This window comes from Chrysochloris asiatica, unplaced genomic scaffold, assembly GCF_000296735.1.
Source record: "Chrysochloris asiatica unplaced genomic scaffold, ChrAsi1.0 scaffold00032, whole genome shotgun sequence".
Classification (NCBI taxonomy): Eukaryota; Metazoa; Chordata; class Mammalia; order Afrosoricida; family Chrysochloridae; genus Chrysochloris; species Chrysochloris asiatica.
In genome coordinates this window covers 893,088-919,789 of record NW_006408550.1, presented here as the reverse complement: position 1 = coordinate 919,789, position 26,702 = coordinate 893,088, and the positions used below count along the sequence as shown (strand labels likewise).

The window sequence follows — 26,702 nt, the reverse complement described above, 5'->3', positions numbered from 1 at the left end:
TTAATTTATGCTAATTTTGTCATATTTGAGGGACAGCCTTGCTGGGTATATGACTCTTGGTTGATAATTTTTTTATTTCAGAATTTTGTATATGTCATTCCATTGGCTTCCTGCCTGCATGGTTACTCTAATGAAAAATCAGAGCTTAATCTTATTGGTTCTCCTTTGCAGGTAACTTTGTTTTTCCTGAGCTGCTCTCAGAGTTCTTTTGCTGTCTTTGGTTTTGGAAATTTTTATTATGATAAGTGTTGGTGATTTTCTTTGGGATCTATGCTGTTTGGAGTTTGTTCAGTTTCTTGTATGTTCATCTTTTCATTTTTCATGATGTAGGAACAGTTTTCTTCAACAACTATTTGATAATTTTCTCTGTGCTTTTTATAGTCTCTTCCTGTTCTGGAATTTGGATCATCTATAGTTGTTCCTCTTCATGGTGTCCCACATAACTCTTAGGCTTTCTTTGGATAGTTTCATTCTTTTTTCTGATTGCTATTCTAGCATACTAGTATTGAGAGAGATTTATAGTGACATTCACTAATTCAGGTTTTCATTGCTTGAAACTACTCCTTTGCCCTTTCAATGTATTGTCCAGTTCTGAAATCTTAGTATTAATCTACTAGATTTCTAATGGAAGGTTTTGTATTGTTCGAAAATCTACATTTATTTTGTCTGTTTGGTCTTGTAGTCTTTTCCTGAATTCTTCTAAAGTTTTTTTGAGTTCTCCTTGCTTTCCTTGATCTCTGTAAATTCTTGGAAGGTACCTAATTATCATTTTTTTCATTCTTTTTCTGTTAGTCCTTTTCTTCCTCAGAAATGTTTTCTGGCTCTGCACCTAGGTCATTTGTTTGAGCAATCCTCTTTTGTTTCTTTGTGTGAACTAAAAATTGTCTGTTGACTCTGGGGGCATAAAGAGTAAAGCCTAGGTATAGGATAGATACTTGTTAACTTGGATCAAAAGGAAGGCAATATACAATAGGAGGGAGGTCAACAAAAAATGAGAAAAGCAGAGAATGACATGGGGCAAGAGTTAAAGGCAAGAGAGGTAAACACTATTATATACAGAATCTTGCAGTAAGTAACAACAATCTGTAAGTAGATGCATGAGTAGAGGCATGGCTAGAGATGCAGGCTGAGTGAGTTTGGAAGGGAGAGTGGAACTATACCCATGAGTGTATACAGGTTACACAAAGACTATCTGTCCATGTGTATTTACTTTTACTGCAAAGATATCCATGAACATAGCAGCACATACAGGGGGGGAAATATGAAAACTTCTTAGACATATCCAAACACCTGAGTCTCTGAGCTTGGGGGTTCAAGACCACCAAGGTCAGCTGGCATAACAAAGTCCACCAAGCCAATGTTCTGTATCTAACTTCCATAAGGAGCAACTAGGGTCTTAAAAGCTTGTGAGTGAAAAAAACACATAGCAAAATATCAGCAATCAATTCATACCTATCGAAAATTACACTGGCTTTAAATGGATTCAATGTTCCAGTCAAGAGACAGAGAGTAGCAGAAGGGATAAGAGAGCAGGATCCTTTAATATGCTGTTTACAAATGACACATCTTATACACAAAGACAAATGTACTAAAAATCAAAGGATGGAAAAAAATATCACGTTAATGACAATCTAAAATGAGCAGAAGTGGCAATTTTAATTTCTGATAAAAATAGACCTTAAGGCAAAAACCAGCATTAGAGACAAGGAAAGACATTGTATCTTCATTAAGAGGTCAATTAAACAAGCAGACATAACCATAGTAAACATCTATGCCTCCAATGGAAAAACCTCAAAATATATAAATCAAATTCTAATCAAACTGATAAAGAAACAGACAACTCTACAATAATAGTAGGAGATTTTAATGCACCACTTTAAATGAAGGACAGAACTAGAAATAAACTCAACAAAGACACAGAAGAACTAAACAACACAATCAACCAACTTGACCCCATATATACAGAGCACTCAACCCAATAACAGCACAGTATATATTCTTTTCCAGTGGACATGGAACATTCTCCAGAACAGACCATATGTTAGGCCACAAAGTAAACCTCAATAAATAAAAAACCACAATACTACAAAGCATCATTTGAGATCACAATGCCATAAAATTAGAAATCAGCAAAGAAATTTAAAGGGAAAAAATATCAAATAGATGGAAACAGAACTACAATCTGCTCAGAAGCAATTGAGTAATAAATCAAATAAAAACTGAAATAAAGAAATTCCTTGAGTCTAATGAGAACAAAAACACAACTTACCCAAATCTTTGGGACACAGCAAAAGTAGTACTCAGAAGATACAAATAACAGTGCTTCGAAGGCAATTTGTAGCAATAATTGCACACATTCAAAAAGAATAACCAAAATCAACACCTTAGCCAAACATCTCCAGCAATTAGAAAAAGAGCAGCAAAGCAAGCCTACTACCACCAGAAAAAAAGAAATACCAACAGTTAGTACAGAAATAAATGCAATAGAAAGTAGTAAAAAAGAATCAACAAGACAAGAAATTGGTTAATTGAAAAGATTAAATAAATCTGACACATCATTGGCAAATCTAACAGAAGTTAAGGAGAAGATACAAATAACATGAATAAGAAATAACATAGGAGACATCACAACAGAATCAAAGGAAATAAAAAACATAGTAACAGAATATTATGAAGAACTATACCCCAACAAATTTGAAAACCTAGAAGAAATAGGCAAATTTCTAGAAATACACAACCTACCTAAACTAATAAAGGCTGCTAATGTAGAACACTTGAACAGACCTATAACAAGAGAAGAAATTGGTCAAGTCATTAAAAACTCCAACTGAAAAAAAGTTCAGGATCAGGTGGTTTTACTGGTGAATTCTGTCAAATATTCAGAGAAGAGCTGACACCAATTCTACTCAAACTATCCCAGAACATAAAAAAGTATAGAAGACTCCAGAATTCATTTTATGAAGCAAGCATACTCTGATACCCAAACCAGGCAAAGGCATCACTAAGAAAGAAAATTATTATAGACCTATATCCCTCACGAACACAGTGTAAAAATTCTCAAACAAAATCCTAGCAAATAGAATCGAACAATATATAAAAAAATAATACAATATGACCAAGTAGGATTCATAATAGGGATGCATGTATGGTTCAATATTAGAAAAGCAACGTAATCCAACACATAAATTAAACAAAGGTGTGTGATGGTGGTAGAGGGATCATATGATCATATCAATTGATGCAGAAAAGACATCTGACAAAATCTAACACTCATTTTGAATAAAGACACTCAACAAAATAGGCAAAAAAGGGAAATTCCTTAATCATGCCTAATGTAATTAAAGGCACATATACAAAACCAACAGCCAACATCATTCTCAACAGTGAGAAACTGAAGTCATTCCCCTTTTGAGCAGTAACCAGACTAGGATGCCCTTTATCACCATCACTCCTAATTCAATATTGGACTCCTGGTGTGGCGCTGTAGGATCAGTACTGGAATGCGAACAAAATAGTCAGCAGTTCAAACCCACCAGCTGCTCCTTGGAAACTTTATACAGGGTTGTTATAAGTTGGAACCGACTTGATGGGACTTCATAACAACAACCTTCAATATTGTGGTGGAAGTCTTTGCCAGAGTTATAAGGCAAGAAAGGGAAATTAAAGGCATTCAAACTGGCAAAGAAGTAAAACTCTATTTGCAGACATTTCTATACTTGGAAATTCCCAAAGACTCTACAAGAAAATTATTGGAACTCATTGATAGATTAAACAATGTGGGAGACTACAAGATCAACATAAAAACAACAGTTGGATTCCTTCACACTAACAAAGTGGTGGTGGCTGTGGTGTGTCATGGAGTAGATTTTGACTAATAGCGACCATGCATAGGGTTTCTGAGGCTATAAATCTTTATGGGAGCAGAAAGCTTCATCTTTCTCCCATGGCATGGCTCATAGTTTTGAACTGCTGACCTTGAAGTTAGCATCCTGACTCGTAACTACTACGTTACCAGAGCTCCTTTCACATTAATAAACAGAACTCTGAAAAGGAAACCAGGAAAACAATACCACTTAAAAAAACAGGCCTCATGCAAAGCTTTACAGAGTATAGGACCTTAGGTGGAATCCTGAGTCCCATCCACAACCTTATGATGTGAGACATTCCCACTGGAAAGGACAAATAGACTGGAACAGCTACAGTGACAGAAGATACATCTTCATGATGAACCTGACCTATACTCAGAGTGGTTGTTGTTGTGAAGTGCTATCGAGTCGGTTCCAACCCATAGCGACCCTGAACAGGGTTTCCGAGGCTGTAAATCTTTATGGGAGCAGAAAGCCTCATCTTTCTCCCACGGACTCAGAGCAGTAGTTACTATAAATACCAACAGAGAGGAAAAGAGTCTTCAAATCAAGTCTCAATGCTATCCACTCTGTACACAGGGTAGATAGGGACGGGCAACTTAAGACACTGGCTCTCTAAAATGAGGGGGCAATAAAGGCACGAAGTGACTGACTTACAAGGTTTTAAGAGGGAGCTTAGTTTAAGAGGGTGGGGGGAAAGAAAGAGTCCCCACTGAATAGCTGTCATCTTGTCTATATGGGTCTGGTGAAAGGAGATGGGGATAAGATTCATAAGATTCAACAGTGAATAACTGCTATCATGACTAATTGCGACTGTTATACTTGTAAAGGTAGAAGTTTTGTAACAAAAAAAGGGGAGTGGTTAATCTTACAGGCCAGAAACAGAGGGCCCTAGGACCATCAAGAGAGAAGTGCACAAGCAGAGTGCAGGACTTTATCCAGAGAAGCAGCAGTGCCAGAGATGGAGGCAGAGATGGGGGCATGGAGAGGGTCGTGGCTAAGGACTCTAGATTCATCAACTAAGAAGAGAAGAACTAAGAACTGGTGGCCAGGAGCAGACTTGCAGAATGTGCCCTTTGGAGATGTAAATTATTATATATGCCTGAAAAAATAAAATAAAATAAAAAAGCAGACATGTAAGAAAAGAGAGATGTCATTAAAATTTTTAAAAAATTACAGTCTAGGAAATCATATGGGGCCATTGCACTCTGTAACATGGATTCACTATGATTAGAAAACTGACCCAATAGCACCTAATTATCATTTTTAGGCCTAATTAAAGTTAGTGCTCATCATAGTTCTTCCACCACTCATCTGTCAGTTTTTTGTACTGTGGTGATTGCATGTTGCTGTGATCCCTGAAACTATGCCACCAGATTCTTAAATACCAGTTAGGTCACCTATGGTGGACAGGTTCCAGGTAAGCTTCCAGACTAGGACAGATTAGGAAGGAAAGACAGACTATTTCCAAATATTTACTCACTGAAAACCTTATGAATAGCAGCAAACACTGTCAGACAGGACCAGAATATTGAATGTTGAAACATAACGAAGAGCACCAGAATACTGTCAGATATAGTGGCGGAAGCTGAGTCCCTTAGGTTGGAAGGTATTCAAAATATAACCGGGGAAGAGTTGCCTCCTCAAAGTAGAATTGACCATGATGATGTGGATGGAGTAGAGCCTCAGGACTTAATCTGTTGATGGGGCATAACTCAAAATGAAGAGAAACAGCTGTAAACATCCATTAATAATTGGAACATGAATGTATGAGGTATGAATTTAGGAAATAAGGGAACTGTCAAAAATGAAATGAAATGATTAAACATCAACATCCTAGGCATTATGTTGGGAATCACAAATTGAAGAGGAATAGGTGTCACATTCATCATCAAAAAGAATATATCAAGAGCAGTCATGAGGTACTTCGCTGTCTGTGATAGGATATTATCCACAAGCCTACAAGGAAGACCAGTTAATACCACTATTATTCAAATATATGCACCAACCACTTAAGCCAGTGATGATGAAATTGAAGAATTCTATGAACTCCTTCAGTCTGAAATTGATTAAACATACAATCAAGATGTACTGATAATTACAGTTCATTGAAATGCAAAGGTTGGAAACAAAACGGAAGAATCAGTACTTGGTGACAGAAATGACGCTAGAGAGTGCATAATAGAATTTTGCAATATCAATGACTTCTTCATTGCAAATACCATTGTAAACAACATAAAATACGACTATACACATGCACGGCACCAGACAGATAAAGAGGAATCAAATTGACTACATCTGTGGAAAGAGATGGTGGAAAAGCTTCATATCATCAGCCAAAACAAGGCCAGGGGCAGACTACCTCTTGGTCTAAGTACAGCTCCATCAATTGCTCATATGCAAGTTCATGCTGAAGCGGAAGAAAATTAAAACAAGTGCACAATTGCCAAAATATGACTTTGAACATATTCCACTTAAATTTGGAGAACAGATTTGAGGACTAAGGTGCGCCTGAACCAAGCCATGGTATTTTTAATAACCTCATATGCATGTTAAAGTTGGACAGTGAATAAGGAAGACCATAGAAGAACTGATGCATCTGAGTTATGGTGTTGGAAGAGAGTATTAAAAGTACCATGAACTGCTAAAAGAACAAACCAATCTGTGTTGGAAGAAATACAGCTAGAATTCTCCTTGGAAGCCAGGATGGTCAGACTCAGTCTCTCATACTTTGGACATGTTGTCAGGAGGCAACAGTCCCTGGCGAAGGATACCATACTTGGTAAAGTGGAGGGTTGGAGACAGAGGAAAACCCCAACTAGATGGATTGGCACAGTAGCCAAAGCAATGGGCTTAAGCGTAGCAATGATTGTGAAGTTGGCACAGGACCAGGCAGTGTTGTGTTCTATTGTGAATAGGGTGGCTATGAGTTGATGCGGACTTGATGGCACTTAACAACTACTACTACTATGGTTCTCCTTGTAAACAGCTGGATTTTAGGACTCAGATACATAGCTTAACTCTCTAATGTACAACTCCACAATTTTTACATTAACACTTCATGTAGTATATAAGGATTGCTTCCATTTATTTGCAATACGGAAATCATCTTATTGCATTATTTTTTGAATGCCTTATTTAAGCAAGTTTATCAATGGTTCATTGATTCCTTTTTCTAAGAAGCACAATTAGCAAAATGTAGGAGGCTTAATATTGAAGTGCCCAACCTTTAAAGTCTGACTACAGAAATTTAACCATAAAAACAAACAAAAAAATAATCAAAGTAATTTCACCTCTTGTTTTTCTATTAATTCTTACACTTACTCAATGGGGAAAGTATCACTACCTGATCCAACATCTCAATGAATGGTTTGTAGGTTTGCAGGTTTCCAAAAACCACAAACAATACAAACATTTTTTTTTAAATATATGTGCAATCACTGATCTAACAACATCAATTACCTTCCTCTGCTTCCTATACTGGGATTAAAAGAATAGTTGACATGAAAAGGAAATGACAACTAAGCTTCTGTAAATACTTGTTTTAGATAAAACTTGCATTCTGAAAGTACTGCTTTTTCTCAAATCATAAAGTAGGCCTAAATGGCATTAATAAACCATGAAAGGAAATTGTGAGAACAAGGACATCTATAGGGCAGTTATATACTATTGAAACAATCACCCCACAAAACAACACTGATATTTATGGTCATTTTCTGCTAATACCTATGGAGTAAGAAGATATTCTTTTAGATGCTGCAAATAATTCACCACTCCTTGGGTAAAACCAACAAAATCCACCCAAAGTATAATGAGAAATTAAAATACCCTTTTTAGTTTTTCATTCTCTTCCATGAATTTTTTCGCAGCCACATTAGTACTTTCTGTTTGAGTTTGAACAGCTCCTTTGGTTGATAGTTCTTTTGCCAGTTGAGTAATGAGAGTAACCAGACGTCTCAACACTCTAGGAAAAAAACAACAGAACAAAAAACTCAGAATAATGTATAACTAATCATCAGGCACTGCTATTTTGAAACAGTCATTTTCTTTTAAGTTTTTATTGTGAACCTAATGATAGTTTACATGGGAGAACATCGACAACAACATCGTTTCATTGCAATGATTACAATCTCCTCCACGTATCATCATTCAACAGTATTTGCTTCCACTCCTTGTGGGGTTTTTTTGAGGGGAGGGGTGGGTGAGATGTCCACAGAATCTCTCAGGATTATATAATAAACAACTGAAGGGGGCACATTCTGCAAGCTTGCCTCCTGGCCGCCAGCACCCAGTCCCTCTCTTTCCCTGAGTCTAGAGTCCTCAGCTGCTCCTTCTCTCCTTGCCCTCATCTCTGCCCCCATCTCTGGTGTCAATGCTTCTCTGGATAGGGCCCCAAACTCTGCTTGTGCTCCTCTCTTGATGGTCCTAGAGTCCTCTGTTTTTGGACTGTAAGATTAACTACTCCCTTGTTTTTGTTACAAAACTTCTACCTTTATAGTTGTGACAGTCGCAATTAGTCACGATAGCAATTTCTCACTATTGAATCATAAGAATCTTATCCCCATCTCTTTTCACCAGACATGCCTAGAGAAGATGAAAACTATTCAGTGGGGAATCTTTCTCTCCCACACACTCTTAAACTCCCTCTTGAAAACTTGTAAGCCAGTCACTTTGTGCCTTTATTGTTCCCTCATTTTAGGTAGCCAATGCCTAAGTTGCCCATTCCTATCTACCCTGTATACAGAGGGGATAGGATTGATACTCGATGTGAATATTCCTTCCCTCTCAGTTGGTATTTTGAGCTACTACATCCATAAATATAGGTCAAGTTCATCAAATTGTAGCAATTTACACTCTTTTCCTTTATATTAAAAAAAATGCTTTTTAGAAAATCTTCCTCTAGTCAAGTTCTGATTATCAAGCCATCCAGGCTAGGTCAAATGGGTACTATCTGCAAGTATGGACGTTCTTGTGCGTCTCCCCTCACTTTATATCAGCTGAATTCTTCACTCTCCCTTGTCCATGGGCTCAGGAGTCCCCAGGTCTCACCACACTTTGGACCAACCAGCCCTTTCTCTCTCTCATCTCCAGGTCAATGGGAATCTATGGAACATGGTTGAACTCAGCCCATTTCTTCACTGCTGCCTTTCCCTCTCTTTCACTCACCAGTAGACCAACATGGTTGCCAGCAAGCTTACATACCTGCTCATGTGTTCCCTTTGATGAAACAGTCATTTTCAAAGGGTTCCCATTTAGGTATGGGTATGGTTCTGATGGAACAAATGCTTTAAACTTTTTTAAAAAAAAACTCTAGTCTCTCAGTTAAAACAAGGTCATGCCTCATTCCTTTTGAATCTTTGTTAGAAGACTACCATTTGAAATTTAAATTCAGTGCTTAGTGATTTAATAATTTTCCTAAGAGAGGCTAGTAGGTCTTTTCCAGAGGGGAATTTCAGAAACATTAGGAGGGTGTGACCAGAGTAGAAAGAAAAAATTTCTTTGGCCCAGTTCAAAATTTGTTATTTAAAGAGTATATTAAATAAGGCAATTAAGCCTCAAAGCTGCCATTCACATATGCTTATATGTTACTTTCATTTTTCAGAAGGAATAATTAATATCTTTGGAGTCCTGCTGTGGAGCTATAGGATAAGCACTGGATTGCTAATCGGGAGGTGGATGTGCTCAAACCACTAGCCACTCCTTAGAAACCCTATACAGAGCTGCTTTAATTTTTCATTTAACAAATATTTACTCGGGGACTGTTAAGTGGTAAGTATTATTTTAGGTACTGGGAATACAACAGAAGAAGACAGCTCCTGTCCTCAAGAAGTTAAGATTGTAGCCTGGAAGTGAGAGTTAAAACAGTATTTAACTATAACTGTGAATGACACCAGAGTGAAAATATAGCGTACAACAGAACAGCTACCACTTTTGGGGGAGTAACAGTCATAGAAAGTGAAAGTCAGGGTTTGCTATGGTGATACCAGGAAACTAAGAGGCGTTATGGATTTAATTATGATTCCCCAAAATATCTTGTGTAAATCCTACCCTCTATGCCTGTGGACCACCACTTACCTGTCAGTTTGTCATACTGTAGTAGTGTGTGTGTTGCTGTGAAGCTGGGAGCTAAGCCACTAGTATTTTAAATATCAGCAGGGTACATCCATGGTGGACAGGTGTGAGCTGAGCTTCCACACTAAGACAGACTAGGAAGGAGAAGAGGCAGACTACTTCTGAATGTCTGGTGGTGGTTATGTGCCTTTAATGGAGTCTTTAATGGAGTCAGTTCCAACTTACAGCAACCCTGTACAGGGTTTCCGAGGCTATAAATCTTTATGGGAGCAGAAAGCGTCCTCTTTCTCCCGCAGAGTAACTGGTAGTTTTGAATTGCTGACCTTGTGGTTCACAGCCCAATTTGTAATCACTATGGTACCAATGCACCTGAATGTTTAGCTACTGAAAATCTTATGACTAGCAGTGGAACTTATGTTAGATTGCACCACAATACTGAATATTGAAACATGATGCACCAGAATACTGTAAGATACAGTGCCAGAAGATGAAGCCCTCATTTTGGAAGGCACTCAAAATATTACTGGGGGAAGAGTTGCCTCCTCAAATTACAGTTGACTGTGATGACATGAATGGAGTAAAGCTTGTGGAATCTTCATTTGCTGATGGGGTACAACTTAAAATGAGAAGAAACAGCTGTAAACATCCATTAATAACCAGAATGTATGAATTGGCGAACCTAAGAAAACTGGAAGTTGTTAAAAATGAAATGGAATGCATAAATATTGATATCATAGGCAACAGTGAGCTGAAATAGACTGGTATTAGCTGAAGCTGAAGAAAATCAAAACAAGTCCACGAGAGCCAAAATGTGACTTTGACCATACCCCACCTGCACCAGGGTTATAATCTTTCACCATAGTTATTCAATTTGTATGCTAAGCAAACAATGTGAAATGCTGGGTTATATGAAGAAGATCATGACATCAGGATTGGAGGAAGATTTATTAACAACCTGCAATATGCAGATGATACAATCTTTAAAGAAGTATGGCACACACTTTTTGTGATTTTAAACCCTCCATGTTCTAGCCTTTTAATTTTCTATGTCCAGCTCTTTCCACATTTCATTATAATATTTGACCTTGTCTTCTCAAACTGCCCTTTGAAATTTTCTGTTCAGCTATTTTACCTCCTTATTTCTTTCATTCAATGTAACATCTCTAGGCTGGAGAGCATGTTTCAAAGTAACTTCTGACATACATTTTGGTCTTTTCTTTTTTTGTGTCTTCTTAATGACCATTTGCTGACTTTCTGTATGATGCTCCTGATTTTACAACACTCCTGGTCTTAGGTCATTAGTCTTTAATGCATCGAATCTATTCTTGGGAAGATCTCTAAATTCAGGTGGGATATGTTAAAAGTCACATTGTGGTAAGGATTTTTGTTTTCTTTACATTGAGGTACAACCCATACTGAAGGCTGTGGTCTTTGATCTTCATCAATAAGTATTCTAAGTCCTCTTCATTTTCAGCAAGAAAGGTTGTATCATCTGTATATCACAGGTTGTTAATAAGTCTTCCTCCAATCCTGTTGTCATGTTCTTCTTCATATAACCCAGCAATTTACATTGTTTTTCTCAGCATACAAATTGAGTAAGTATGGTGAAAGAATATAACCCTGGCACACACCTTTCCTGATTTTAAATGATTTTAAATATCTCCTTGTTCTGTTCTCATGACTGCCTCTTGGTCTACATACAGGTTCTTCATGAACACAATAAAGTGTTCTGAATACTCATTCTCCTCAATGTGGTCCATAGTTTGTTATGATCTACACAATCGAAAGTCTTTGTGTAGTCAATAAAGCACAGGTAACCAATTTTCTGGTATCCTCTGCTTTTAGCCAAATCCATCTGACATCAGCAATGATATCCTTCATTCCATATCCTTATCTGAATCTGGCCTGAACCTCTGGCAGTTCCCTGTCGATGTACTATTATATATTGTAGCTGTTTTTTGAATTCTCCACAGTGAGTGACCCTACTGGTATTAAAAATACTGGTGGCATAATTTCTAGCATCACAGCAACACTCCAGCCACAGTATTACAAACTGACAGATGGATGGTGGAACCAAAGTTTAGGCTTTTTAGACAGAGAGAGTAAGAGAGAAACAGAAATCCTATTTTTAAATTGTGCTTCTATTTTTATTTGTACTTACAGCCAAAAAAATAATGAAAATCCAGAAATGTAAAGATTTCTTTGAGACCTAAAAAGTTTCATCTGTGTATGTTCATAGGAGCTAGGTCTACCAGTACTGGCTGAGCTCTTCTCAATGCTATGAGCAGAGGAGTATTTTCTTATTTCTCTCACAGCATCTATTAAAAAAAGAGAGGGAAAATATTACTTTTTAATGTTTAATACAAAATTATTCTTATAAAAATAGAAAGTAATAAAAGCTCATGAGTGGCCATCTAAGATGCAACTATTGGTCTCTCCTTGTCCAAAGGAAAGGAGAGAGATGAATATTGATGATATTTGGAAACAATTAGTCCAATGGACTAATGGACATGTGAATATAGCTCCTGAGACCAGAAAAACTAGATGGTACCTGGCTACCACAAAGAACTGCTTTGTAAGAAATCACATTACAAGGTTCTGGATGGAGCTGGAGAAAATTGGAACAAAACTCAAACTCATAAAAAAAAGACAAGGATTACTAGTCAGATAGAGACTGGTTGCTGTTGTTGTTGTTATGTGCCGTGGAGTTGGTTTCGACTCATAGCGACCCTGTACAGGGTTTCCGAGGCTGTAAATATTTATGGGAGCAGAAAGCCTCCTCTTTCTCCAGTAGAACATCTGGTAGTTTTGAACTACTGTCCCAGAGGTTATCAGCCTGATTCGTAACTACTACACTACCTGACCATAAAATTATTGCCATTGATCACCCCTCAGGCCTGGAACTGAACTCACCCCTGTGGCTCAATTTTCAGCCAATTAATACATAGGAGTCCTGGTGTGGTGCTGTGGGTTAATGTGCTGGATGGACTACAAAGTCTATTTGAGCCACAAGGTTGGCGATTCAAGCTCACCAACCACTCCTTAGGAATCCTATATAGGGTTGCTAAGGGTTGGAACCGACTCGACAGCACTTAACAACAGCAACAATACATAGGAATATAGGGGGTGCAACACCACTTGTAAGGTACATATATCACAGAATGGTCAACCACTGGAGGCCAAATAGGCAGCATTTATTTAAGAACAAAATTCAGAAAGGTTGGGAAAGAAAGAGGAATGGAAACAAGAAACACAGGGCAAAAAGTGGGATATGTGAAGCTACATGAAGGGAATTGGAAACACTGAGAAGAAACAAAGTATAATTCTCTGAATGAAAAACTAGTGATCTGATTTGTAAATCTTTAAGTCAATTCACAATAAAGAGTTTTTAAAAAAGGATTAAAAAATACTGTATAGCTACAGTAATCAAAATAGCCCGGAATTGGTATCACCATAGATACACACACCAGTGGAATAGAACTGGGAGCCCAGAAATACATCCATACATCTATGTTGTTGTCGTGTGCCACAGAGTCAGTTTTGACTCATAGTGATCCTCTGTATACGGTTTCCGAGATGGTGAATATTTATGGGAGTAGAAAGCCACATCTTTCTCCCATAGCAGGGCTGGTGGATTAAAACTGCTGACCTTGAGGTTAGCAGTCCAATGTGCAATCCATGATCAATGGAATTTTGACAAGGGTGCTAAATTCACCTGATGGGGAAAGAAGAATCTCTTCTATAAATGATGGTTGGAAATTTGGAATAAAACAATGAAGCAGGACCCTTGTCTTCTACCATACAAAAACCAAACAAACAAACAATTTAAAGTGGATTAAGGACATAAATGTCAAAACTAAAGCCATAGAAGTCCTACAAGTAGGGGCAAAGCTGTCAAAACCAGCTTTAAACAATGGATCATCTAATAACAAACGTACAAGTAACAAAAGACAAAATAAAGAAATGGGACCTCACAAAAATTTTGTTTCAAAGGTTTTACAAAAAAAGTGAAAAAAGGAGCTACCAACTGGGTGAGTGTCTTCAGAAGGTGCGTATTTGATGATAATGTGAGAAATATATATTTGGTATAAATATATACATATATGTGCATGTATATACATATATATGCGCGTGTATATATATAATATATATAAAACTTTGACAACTTAACAACAAAAAGACAAAGAACTCAATCAAAAATATGGGCAAATGACTTGAAAAGACATTTCACCAAAGAAAGACATTTAAATGGCCACCAAATACATAAAAAGATGCTCAGTGTCATTATTTATCAGGGAGATACAAATAAAAACCACATTAAGATACCAGTGGAGTCCTGGTGTGGCTAATGCGCTGTGGGCTAATGTGCTGGACTGGAGTCAGTTTGAACCACAATGTTGGCGGTTCAAGCTCACCAGCTGCTCCTTGGAAACGCTATTAATAGGGTTGCAATGGGTCGCAACTGACTCGATGGCACTTAAAAATACTTCCACTGTAGGATAAGCAGTGGACTGCTATCTGCAAGGTTAGTGGTTCAAACCCACTAGCTGCTCTTCGGAAACCCTATACAGGGTTTTGATGAGTCAAAAACATGACAGTATTTAATAACAACAAAGGATGGCTAAGATTAAAAAAATAATAATAAAACAAACAGAAAATAACAACTGTTGGCAAGAATGTGTGGAAATTGGATCCTTATACATTGCTAGAAGGGTCCCTGGTGGTGCTGTAGGATAAGCACTAGACTGCTATCTGCAAGGCTGTCAGTTTAAACCCACCAGCTACTCTGAGAGATAAAGATGAGACTTTCTAATCGAGTAAAGATTTACAGCACTGGAAACCCTACATAGGGTCGATACAAGTTGGAATCAACCTGATGGCAGTGGGGGATTCGTTGTTGGTGGGAATGCAAAATGGTATAGCTACTGTGGAAAACAGTGTGACAGTTCTTCAAAAACCTAAAAACAGAACTACCATATGACCAACAATTCTACTCCTAGGTATATACCCCAAAAAACTTGAAAGCAGAGATTCAAAAAGTGACTTGTATACTAGTGTTCACTGCAGCACTATTCAAAAGGTAATCAGCACTATTCAAAATACTAGCCAAAAGGTAGAAACAACTTAAATGCCCATCAATACATGAATGTATAAACAAAATGTGTAATACTACTCAGTCAGTACGAGAAATGAAATCTTGACATATGCTATAGTTTAGCTGCTACAGCATGCTGAATAAAATAAAGACAATCACACAAAATAACAAGTATCGTATGACCTCACTTAATATAAAAAGTTAAGAACAGGCAAATGTATGGTGACCAGTATATTAGTGGTTACCAGGGGCTTCAGGAAACGGGGAAGGGCGGCTAATGGTGATAAAATACTGCACTGATTAAGAGCATGGTTACACAGCTGATTGCTGCCAATAAGTTATATATGTGTAAAAAGCCGAACTGGCAAAAGCTATTATGATAGATACATTTACAACAATTAACAAAATATAAAAACAGGAAAAGTAGCTGAGGTTGTTTATGTACAACCTCATGGGATCTGGTTCCTTAGTTTGGAGATTTAGGGTTATGGTTTCATGACACATCCCAGTTAAATGGCCTATTAAAATGTTTAGTGCTTCTGTTGTACCTCTTAGTTCACCGTGTAGTGCCTACAGTCTTAAAAGCTTGCAAAGGCCATTGTGGTAGCTAAGGTTTTGTGTCAACTTGACTAGACTAGGGTTCCAGGAATCTGGCAGTTTAGATGTAGTTATCTCCATAATGAGATCTAATATGATACAATTAGTTTTATGATGAGGTCAGCTATGAGCAGCCAATCAAAGGAAAGGAAGTTTCCTCAGGGATATTGTCTACTTGCAATATATTGGACACTCAGTTAAACTTGCTTGCTCTCTGCTGGATCTGGATCTTGCATCTAGCTAGTCTTCCAATCTCTGGTTCTTTGGACTTGAGCCAGTGGCTTACTCTTATTACCTGGTGATCCAGGAGTCATCACCGGCCTGCCTTTGTACCTGTCAGACCTGCCTGCTGCCTGCTTGCCTGCCTTCAGACCTGTTGATCTTGATTTATCAAGCCTTCAGTCTGATATATGACGCATGGACTTGGGACTTGCCTATCTCTACAACAGTGTGGACCATTTCCTTGATATAAATCTCTCTTTATAGACAAGATTCACTGGTTTTGCTTCTTTAGACAACCCAGACTAAGACAGTTATCCAAGGCACAACAAGTGGTCTGTATTCATTCACAATAAGTGGAGCAACAGAGGAAAATGAGAATGAGGGAAAAAAAGGCAGATCTGGATTGATAGAGTGGATGCAACATTCCAAGTTTCACTTAGGAATGATGATAAGGATGGCATAGGGCTCTGGAGTATTTTGTTGCCACCCAACAATAACAACATGGAACGTGTGGCTAATTGTCTCCATGAACAACTAACTGCCTCCTATGCTATGAGACCAGAACTGGATGTTGTCCAGCTACCTACCATTACTGATCATTTAAAACCACAGATTCCATATAAGAATCATGATGTTGTTGTTGTGTGCCATGGAGTCCGTTCCGACTCATAGCGATCCTGCACAGGGTTTCCGAGGCTGTAAATCTTTACAGAGCAGAAAGCCTCCTCTCTCTCCCGCGGAACAGCTGGTAGTTTTGAACTGATAACCTTGAGGTTAGCAGCCCAATTCGTAACCACTACGCTACCAGAGCCCCTTAAGAATCATGATTAAAAGGGCAAAAATACAGAACAGAATTTCAAATTTTCATGGACTCTTGACTATAATCCTGGCACATCCCTTGCTAATTTTAAAACATTCAGTGTTTCCTTGTTCTGTTCGAACAACTGCCATTTAGTCTAAGTACAGGTTCCGCATAAGCACAATTAAGTGTTCTGGAATACTCATTCTCTGCAATGCTGTCTCGTATTCTCTGCTTTCAGCCAAGATCCATCTGATGTCACCAATTATATTCCTTGTTCCATGTCCTTGTCTGAGACTGGCTGTTCTCTGCCAATGTACTGTTGTAGCTGATTTTGAATTATCTCTAGCAAATTTTTACTTGTATGTGCTATTAATGATATTGTCCAGTGATTCCTGCATTCTGTTGGATCACCTCTCTTTGAAATGGGCACCACTATGGATATCTTCCAATCAATTGACCAAATAGCTATCTTCCAAATTTCTTGGCATAGATGAGTGCCTCCAGTGCCCCATCAGTTTCTTGAAAGATTTCAATTTGTATTTGATTAATTCCCAGAGTCTTGTTTGTTGCCAATGCCTTTAGTGTATCTTGGACTTCTTCCTTCAGTACCATCATCTCTTGATCTTGATGCTACCTCTTGAAATGGTTGAACATCAGTCATTTCTTTTTGATACAGTGACTCTGTGTATTCATCTCTTTTGATGCTTTCTGAATCATTCAATATTTTGCCTATAGAATTTTTCAGTATTACGAGGCTTGGATTTTTTCTTCAGTTCCCTCAGCTTGAGAAATGCTGAGCATGTTCTTACCTATAGGTTTTCTAACTACAGATCTTTGCACAGTTCAATATAATATTTGACTGTCTTATTTTCAAGCTGTCTTTTGAAATTTTCTTTTCAGTTCTTTTACCTCCTAATTTCTTCCATTTGCTTTGCCATCTTTATGCTGGAGAGCAAGTTTCAAAATATCTTCTGATATCCATTTTGATCTTTTCCTTCTTTCTTGTCTTCTTGATGATTTTTTGCTTTCTTCCTATATCATGTTCTTGATATCATCCCACAACTCTTCTGGTCTCAGTCATTATTGTCTAATGCATCAAATTTGCTCTAAATTCAGGTGGGATATGATCAGGGTCCTATTTTGGCTGGTATGGACTTGTTTTAATTTTCTTCAGCTTCAGCCTGAACTTGCATATAAGCAATTGAAGGTGTGTTCCACAATCTGCCATTGGCCTTGTTTTGACTGATAATATGGAAGTCAATTTGATTTCTGTGTATTCCATCTGTTGCGGTCCATGTGTATAGTCATCTTTTATGTTGTTTAAAGAAGTTGCAATGAAGAAATCATTGATCTTTCAAAATTCTATCATGAGATCTCCAGCCTGCTTTCTATCACCAAGGTCATATTTTCCTACTACTGAAACTTCCTCTTGGTTTCCAACCTTTGCATTCCAATCAGTAATTATCAATACATCTTGACTGCATATTTGAACACTTTCAGACTAAAGAAGTTGTTGTTGTTGGTGGTTATGTACCGTGGAGTCGGTTCCAACCCATAGAGACCCTGTACAGGGTTTCCAAGGCTGTAAATCTTTATGGGAGCAAAAAGCCTCATCTTTCTCCCGCGGAACAGCTGGTAGTTTCAACTGCTGACCTTGCGGTTCGCAGCCTGATTCGTAACCAGTACACTACCAATTTCATCATCACTGGCTTTATTGGTTGATGTGCAGATTTGAATAGTATTTGTATTAACTGGTCTTCCTTGTTGTTGTTATGTGCCGTGGAGTCAGTTCCGACTCATAGTGACCCTGTACAGGGTTTCCGAGGCTGTAAATTTTTACAGGAGCAGAAAGCCTCATCTTTCTCTCGTGGAACAGCTGGTAGTTTTGAACTGCTGACCTTTCAGTTTGCAGCCCGATTCGTAACCACTGCGCTACCAGGTCTTCCTTGTAAGCATCTGGATATTATCCTATCATAGACAGCACTGTATTTCAAGATAGATCTTGAAATGTTCTTTTTGATGATTAATGTGATGCCTCTCCAATTTGTCATTCCTGACACATTAAACTATGTGGTTGTCAGATTGCAAATGACCAATAGTAGTCCATTTCAGCTCATTAATGTCGAGGATATTGATGTTTATGTGTTCGATTTCATTTTTGACAGCTTACAATTTTCCTAGATTCATACTTTGCACATTTCATGTTCCTATTATTAACTGATATTTATAGCTGTTTCTCCTCAATTACAGTTGGGCCCCATACGCAAATGAAGGTTCCACAAGTTTAACTCCTTTTCGCATCATCATTTTAAGGAGACAATTCTTTCCCAGTCCTATTTTGAGAGGCTTCCAACCTGAGAGGCTCATTTTCCAGCATTACATCTGACAATATTCTGGTGTTCTTCATCATGTTTCAACGTTCAACATTCTGATGCTATCTGACAGTGTTCCACTGCTATTCATATGGTTGTCAGTGACTAAATATCCGGAAGTAGTTTGTCTCTCCTTTTTCCTAGTTATCTTAATCTGGACGCTCATCTGAAACCTGTCTACCATGGGTGACCCAGCTGGTATTTCAAATACTGGTGGCATATCTTCCAAAATCACGCAAGCCACCACACTATGACAAACTGACAGATGAGTGGTCGACAGTAAGAGTAGGAGACTTTAATACACCACTGTCAAAAAAGAAAAGAACTAGAAAGAAACTCAACAAAGAACCAGAGGAACTAAACACCACAATCATTCAACTTGACCTCATAGATTCATACTGAGCACTCAACCCAACAACAGTACGATACACATTCTTTTACAGTGCACATGGAACATTCTCCAGAATAGACCATATGTTAAGCTACAACACAAGTCTCAATAAATTTAAAAATAGCAAAATACTGCAAACTGTCTTCTCAGATCACAATGCTACAAAATTAGACATCAACAATAGAATATCAGGAAAACAAAAATCAAACACATGGAAAGGAAATAATATTTTGTTTAAAAGCCAGTGAGTAATAGAACAAATGAAAAATTTTCATTCTTATTTTCTTGAAGCAAATGAGAAGCCCAGAATACTAAAACTTTTGGGACACAGCAAAAGCAGTGCTTAGAGGGCAGTTTACAGCTATAAATGCACAGATCCAAAAAGAAGAAAGACTCAAAATCAACACATTAACACACATCTCCAACATTTAAAAAAGACAAAGTAAGCCTACAGTCACCAGAAGAAAGCAGAAATAAATGAATTAGAAAACAGAAAGACAACAGGAAGAATCAATAAGATTCTGGTGGTTGAACTACAAGAAGCTGGTTCTGTGAAAGAACTAATAATACTGACAAACCATTGGCAAGTCTACCAAAAAAGAGGGAGAAGACACAAATAACATGTATAAGCAATGATATGGGTGACATCAAAACAAAACCAATGGAAATAAAAAGTATAAAAGCAGAATATTAGGAAGACTTTTACTTCAATAAATTTGAAAATATAGAATAAAAACACAAACTACCTAAACTAAGCAGACTCCTGGTGCAGCACTGTGGGCTAATGCGTCAGACTGCAAAGTCGTTTGAACTGCAAGGTCCATGGTTCAAGCTCACCAGCTGCTTCTTGGAAACGCTATGGGTTGGAACTGACTCCACAGCACTTAACAACAACAAAACAACCTAAACTAATACAGAGTGAAGTAGAAAGCTTTAACAGGCCTATAATAAAAGAAGAAATGATCAGGTCATTAAAAAACTCCTAACCAAAAAAAAGGTCAGGCCCAGGTGTCTTTACTGGTGAACTTTACCAAACATTCAGAGAAGAGCTGACACCAATTTTACTAAAAACTATTCCAAAACACCCCAATACAACAATTTACGAAGAAAGCATAAGCCTCATTCCAAAACCAGGCAAGGACATCACTAAAAAAGAAAATTATAGTCCAATACCCCTTATGAACATAGACACAAAAATTCTCAACAAAATCCTAGCCAATAGAATGTAACAGCATATTAAAAAAAGTAATACATCATAATCAAGTAGGAGTCATACCAAGGATGCATGGATGGTTCCATATTAGACAAACAATCAATGTAATCTACAATATACATTTTTTTAAAAAAAAGGAAAAGAACCATATGATCATATTAATTGACACAGAAAATGCATTTGAGAAATCCAACATCCATTCTTGACAAAAACACTCAACAAAGTAGGAACTGAAAGGAAATCTGTCAATGTAAATAACAGCAGATATTCTCAACCAACAGCCAACATCACTCTTTTGTTTGTTTTTAAGCCTTTTATTGTGAATTGAGTGAATTGATGAGCAGATCACCAGTTTTACATTCAACAAATCATACATTCATTTCATGTGGATTGCAATCCTTTCAATGTAACATCACCTGTTCGACTTCCTTCCTGTGTTTCTTTTCTTTTTTCTTTTAAAGTATTTATTGTGAATTATGTGATAGTTTACATGGGAGAACATTACTTTACATTCATCCTATTGTATACTGTTCCATTGCCATAATTATAATCCCCTCCATGCATCATCAGACAACCAAAGGGTATATATCCCCCTCAAGTCATCAACACACAGCCCCTCTCCCTCTCTGGGTCTAAAGTTCCCAGCCACTGCATCTCTCCATCTCCATTGTCTCTGCCTCCATCTCTGGTGTCACTGCTTCTCTGGGTAGGGCCCCACACTCCGCACTTCTCCCTTGATGGTCCCAGGGACCTTTGCTCCTGGACTGCATAGTCAATCACTCTCCTCCTTTTGCTTCAAAATGTCCACCTTTACATTTCCAACCCTCAAAGTCAGTCCCGATAACAATTATTCACTATTGTACCACAAGAGTCCTATCCCCATCTCTTTTCATCAGCCCTGCCCAGACAGATCTGACCCTACTCAGTGGAGATTCTAGATTCCTGCATGGTCTCTGGGATCTAGGCTCTCTCTTGAAAAATTGTAAGCCAGTCCATTCTTGCCTTTGTAGCCCCCCATTTTGGGTAGCCAACGTCCAAGTTGCCCATCCCTGTCTACCCTGTGTATTGAGGGGGTGAGAATGATCCTCGCTGTAAAGATTTGTTTCCTCTTTTGAGCTACAACATCCAGAGGTGTAGGTCAAGTTCATCAAATTTTATCAGATTACTCTTTTGTTCCTCTTCTTTCTTCTGGTTGAATTCTGATCATCCAGCCATTGAAGCCAGGTCAAATGGTATCTGCAAGTGTGGGTGTTCTTGTGCAAATCCCCTCACTTCTTATCTGCTAGATGCTTCACTCTCCACTCTAGTTCTCTGTGGCCATGTCACTGTCTCTGGGCCCAGGAGTCCCCAGGTCTTGCCATACTGCGGGCCAACCAGGTCTCCACCCGGTTCACGGGCATCTATTGAATGTGGTCGTACTTAGCTCACAGCTTCATTGTTGTTTTTCCCTCACTTCCCCTTATCAGTGACCAAAGTGGTCACCAGTCAGACCGCAAGCCTGCTTGTGTACTCCCCTTGAGTCTTAGTCTTGGAAAGTGGTTTGCCCTGAGGGGACTCGACCACTTGCCTTGATATCTCCTAGGTGAGCAAATTGCTTGTTCTTGTTTGTAGCAGTCAGTTGGACTACCATTATTGTTTTTTATTTTTCCTGTCAGTCTTTCTTTCAAGAAGTATCTTCTGTTCTTCTAGCTGCTCCAGGCTGGTCTGCTTGTCCTTTCAAGTGGAGATTTCCCACCTCAGAAGATTCTGCATGGGGTTCAGGATTCCACCTATGGTCTTATGCCATGCAAAGGCTCGCAGGAAGCCTCCTTCATTGGGCAAGTTACAGCCCCATTTTAGGTATTCCAATCAGTTATAAGCAGAAGACAGACTTCCAAGCTTTCTATGATTACATTTCTGGCTATTCCTTTCTTTACCCAACATCACTCTTATGGAGAGAAACTGGAAACATCCCTTTTGTGAACAGCAACCAGACAGGATGCCCTTTATCACCAGTCCTATTCAATTCTGTTGGAAGTCTTAGCCAGAACTATAAGGCAAAAAGGAGAAATTAAAGGCATTCAAATTGAGGAAGACCCCCAGCGAGATGGATTGGCAAAGTGGCAGCATCAATGGGCTCAAGCGTGGCAATAATAGTGAGGTTGGCCCAGGATCAGACAGTGTTTCGTTCTGCTGTGCATAAGGTCCCTATGAGTCAGTACCGACTTGATGGCACCTAACAACAACAACTGACCAAGAAGATCTATTTGCAGATGAAATGATCGTATACATAGAAAAATCACAACGACAGAGCAGGAAAACTATAGGAACTCATTGGAAGATTGAGCAAAGTTGTAGGGTACAGATCAATATACAAAAATCTGTTAGATTTCTCTAAACTAATAAAGATAACTCTGAAAAGGAAATTAGGAAAACAGTATCATTTACAATAGTTACCCAAAGGATGAAATACTTAGGAGTAAATCTAGCCAGAGAAACAAGAGTTAAACAAAGAAAACTACAAAACACTATTATAAGAAATGGAAAGAGAATGACAAATATGGAAGAATATACCATGCTCATGGATATGAAGACTTAACATTGTGATAATGTCAATACTACCCAAAGCAATCTACAGACACAATGCAATCCCAATCCACATTCCAACAACATTCTTTAAAGAGATGGAAAAAATGTTCATGATCTTTATATGGAAAGGAAAGAGACCTCAGGTAAGTAAAACGTTGCCTGAGAATAAGAACAAAGTTGGAGGCCTTTCACTCCCTGATCTCAAAATTTACTATACAGCCACAGTGATCAAAACAGCCTGGTACTCGGACAATTACAGATACATAGATCAATGGAACATAACTGAGAACCCAGAAGTAAATCTTGACAAAGGACCAAAACATATTAAATGGGGAAGATATAGTCTCTGGTGCTGGTAAAACTGTAAATTGATTTGCAAAAGAATGAAACGAGACTCACATTGCATACCATATATAAAAACTAATCCACCATGGATTGAAGACATAAATGTAAAACCTAGAACTAGACAGATCAGCAATGGAAAAATAGGGACAAACTTAGGATCTCTAATACATGGCATACATACACTATCAAACACTGTAAAAAGTACACAAACAGTAGAAGATAAAATAGATGGCTGGGATTTCCTAAAAATTAGAAACATATGTTCATCAAAAGATTTCACCTAAAGAGTAAAAAGAGAGCCTACAGACAGGGAAAATTTTTTTGCAATGACGTATCGGACAAGGGACTATCTAAAATCTTTAGAAAACTACAACATCTCTATAAGAAAAAGACAAACAACCCAATTAAAAAATGGGCATAGTATATGAACAGACACTTCACCAAGAAAGACATTCAGGAGGTCAACAAACATATAAAGAAATGTTCACAATCTTTAGCCATTGCTGTTGTTGTTGTTAAGTGCTACCTAGTTGATTCAGGGAGTCCTGGTGTGGCTCTGTGGGCTAATGCATAAGATTGCAAAGTCGTTTGAACTGCAAGGTCGGTGTTTTAAGCTCAACAGCTGCTCCTCGGAAATCCTATACAGGGTCACTATGTGTCTGAATCGACTCGATGACACTTAAAAACAATTGATTCTGACTCATAGTGACTCTGTATAGCGTTTCCAAGGAGCAGCTGATGGGTTTGAATGGAGATATCATCTCATACCAGCATTAATAGCAAAGTTCAAAAAAACAGTAAACAACAAATGCTGGTGAGGGAGTGGAGAGACTGGGACCCTCCTAACTGGCTGGTGGGACTGTAAAATAGTTCAACTACTCTGGAAATGGATTGGTGCTTCCTCAGAAAGTTGGAAATAGAAATACCTTTTAATCGTACCATCCCTCTACTTGGTATATAGCCACAAGAAATACTAGCCACTAGTGCACGAGCAGATATATGGCACAACAGCAAAAATATGGAGGCAACGTAAGTGCTCATCAATGGAGGAATGGTAAAACAAACTTTGGTACATACACACAGTCGACTACTATGCAACCTTGAAGAATAACAATGAATCTGTATAACACCTCATAGCATGAATAAACCTGGAGGACATTATTCTGAGTGAAATTAGTCAATCACAAAATATTATGAGAACACAATTGTAAAAGTTAAGAAAAGGTTTCCAAACTAAATGAAATATATGGAGTTATCCAGGGTGGAAGGGATGAGAGAGTAATTCACTGACTAGAGGGTAGACACAAGTTAGCTCAGGTGACAGGGAGGGCATCTGAACTGTAAATCCTTAAGAAAAGGTTTCCATACAAAAAGAAACATTCTTTGATGGTTACCAGGGGTAGGAGGGTGGTGGTCGTGTGCCATGGAGTCAGTTCTGACTCATAGTAACCCTATTTAGAGTTTCTGAGGCTGAAAATCTCTAGAGGAGCAGAAAGCCTTTCATCTTTCTCCCAGGGCAGTAGGGAGAGGAAGAGTAATTCACTGCTTATAGGACAGACACACATGCTAACTCTGGTGACTGGATGGGCAATATACAAGGAGGTGGAGAGCAACACACAAGAGGAAGGGTGGCAGATGAATAATGAAGATATGGGAAGACTTAGGGAGGTATTCCTGGGCTAAATAGGATAGAGGTAAATAGTGATTTATATACAACCTTGGAAGAGCAGTGTTTTGTGAGTAGATACATGGATCAAGACATAAGTTAAATGGGTAAAGGAAGGAAAAAATGTTTATGTCTGTCTTGTGGATATTGGTTTTCCCTGACTACTACTATAAATATTAACGTATAATGGAAATGAGCATTGGGAATTATGATTACTGAAAGTCTGTAAGCTCGTCTTCAGCCTATAGCTGATTGGATTTGCTAAAATGGGAGTTAGAATTTGCCCAGTGAAATGGGCTGCTTCTTAATCCTTTGCAGAGCATGGAGTATGGGGGCCTTAGGTGGAATTCTGAGCCCCTCTCAGAACCTTTTGAATTTGGACATTCCCACTTGAAAAGACATGCAGAGCAACCCAGAACTGTTGAGAGAACAGAAGATTCTTATTGAAAGAAACAATTTCAGGGGGGAAAAACGGACTGTTGAGCTGTTTGAATTTCAAGCAAGCTGATTGAAATTGCCTTGATACCAGGGCATCAAAGCAAAAAAGTCAGCCAATCAGCGAAAAATCCCTTCTAGGACTGAAACTTAAAGGGAACCTGCTATCAGTTTAGTAAGCTCGTTAGTGACTACCTGGGTCTACTGGTGAGTGGAAGTGGGGGAAATGCAACAATGAAGATATGGGCTGAGTTTGGCCATGTTCCATTGACATCCATTGACTTGACCTTCAGATGAGAGAGAGAAGAAGGGCTGGCTGGTCTGCAAATTAGGGTGATGTGTGAACTCGAGGCTATGGGCGTTGACCTAGCCTCTGGTAGCTAGGGCTGAGAGTGAAGCAGCCAGCTGGTCTGAAGTTCTGAAGTTGACTTAACTTGAAGACAAGGATGTTTGATACTGTGAGCAATGCAAATTGCTACTATTTGATGAGCTAGACTTTTGTTTATAGATGCAGTTGCTCAAAATTTCAACTGGAATGAAAAGATTCTTCATACCACAGAACAAGCTTGTTTCCTCAGTGAGTTGACCGAGACAGGCAATTTAGATGCTGGGTATTAAAAATGGGGAGTTATAAAGGCTGAAGTGACTGGCTTGAAAGCTTTCATGAGTGTGCTTAGTTTTAGAATGAGGGGGATAAGGTAAAAAAATTTCCTCTTTTCCAGATGAATCTGGTGAAAGGGGATAGGGGATGATGGTGATAGGATTTTATGATTAAATTGTGAATAATTGTTAGCATGATTCTGACTACAATTGTAGCTGTAGAAGATGTGTAACTAAAAGTGGCGTGTAGTTAACATTTCATTTCAGGAACAGACGATCTTAGGACACTCAAGAAGGAAGAGCATGAGAGGAGCATGTGATCCCTACGTAAGAAACAGGCAATAACTGAGACAGTGGCAGAGGAATGGCAAGGAGAGACAGAGCAACTTTGGGCTCTAGGCCCATGGACTGAGTAAGAGATATGTGCCTGTGGGCAGGAGGTTGGCTTGCAGAATGTG

At 38.4% G+C, this 26,702-nt stretch overlaps 1 protein-coding gene across 1 annotated transcript in view; it reads right to left on the bottom strand.

Annotated features, from left to right (window-relative positions):
* Positions 1–26,702, bottom strand: part of BCAP29 (B-cell receptor-associated protein 29) — a 95,534-nt gene that overhangs the window by 59,991 nt on the left and 8,841 nt on the right. Inside the window, exons 3-4 of the mRNA XM_006859351.1 lie at positions 12,100–12,256; positions 7,695–7,830 (exon numbers count right to left, since the gene is read on the bottom strand). Coding sequence (XP_006859413.1) covers positions 7,695–7,830; positions 12,100–12,256 — 293 coding nt within the window. The remainder of the gene's footprint in view (positions 1–7,694; positions 7,831–12,099; positions 12,257–26,702) is intronic.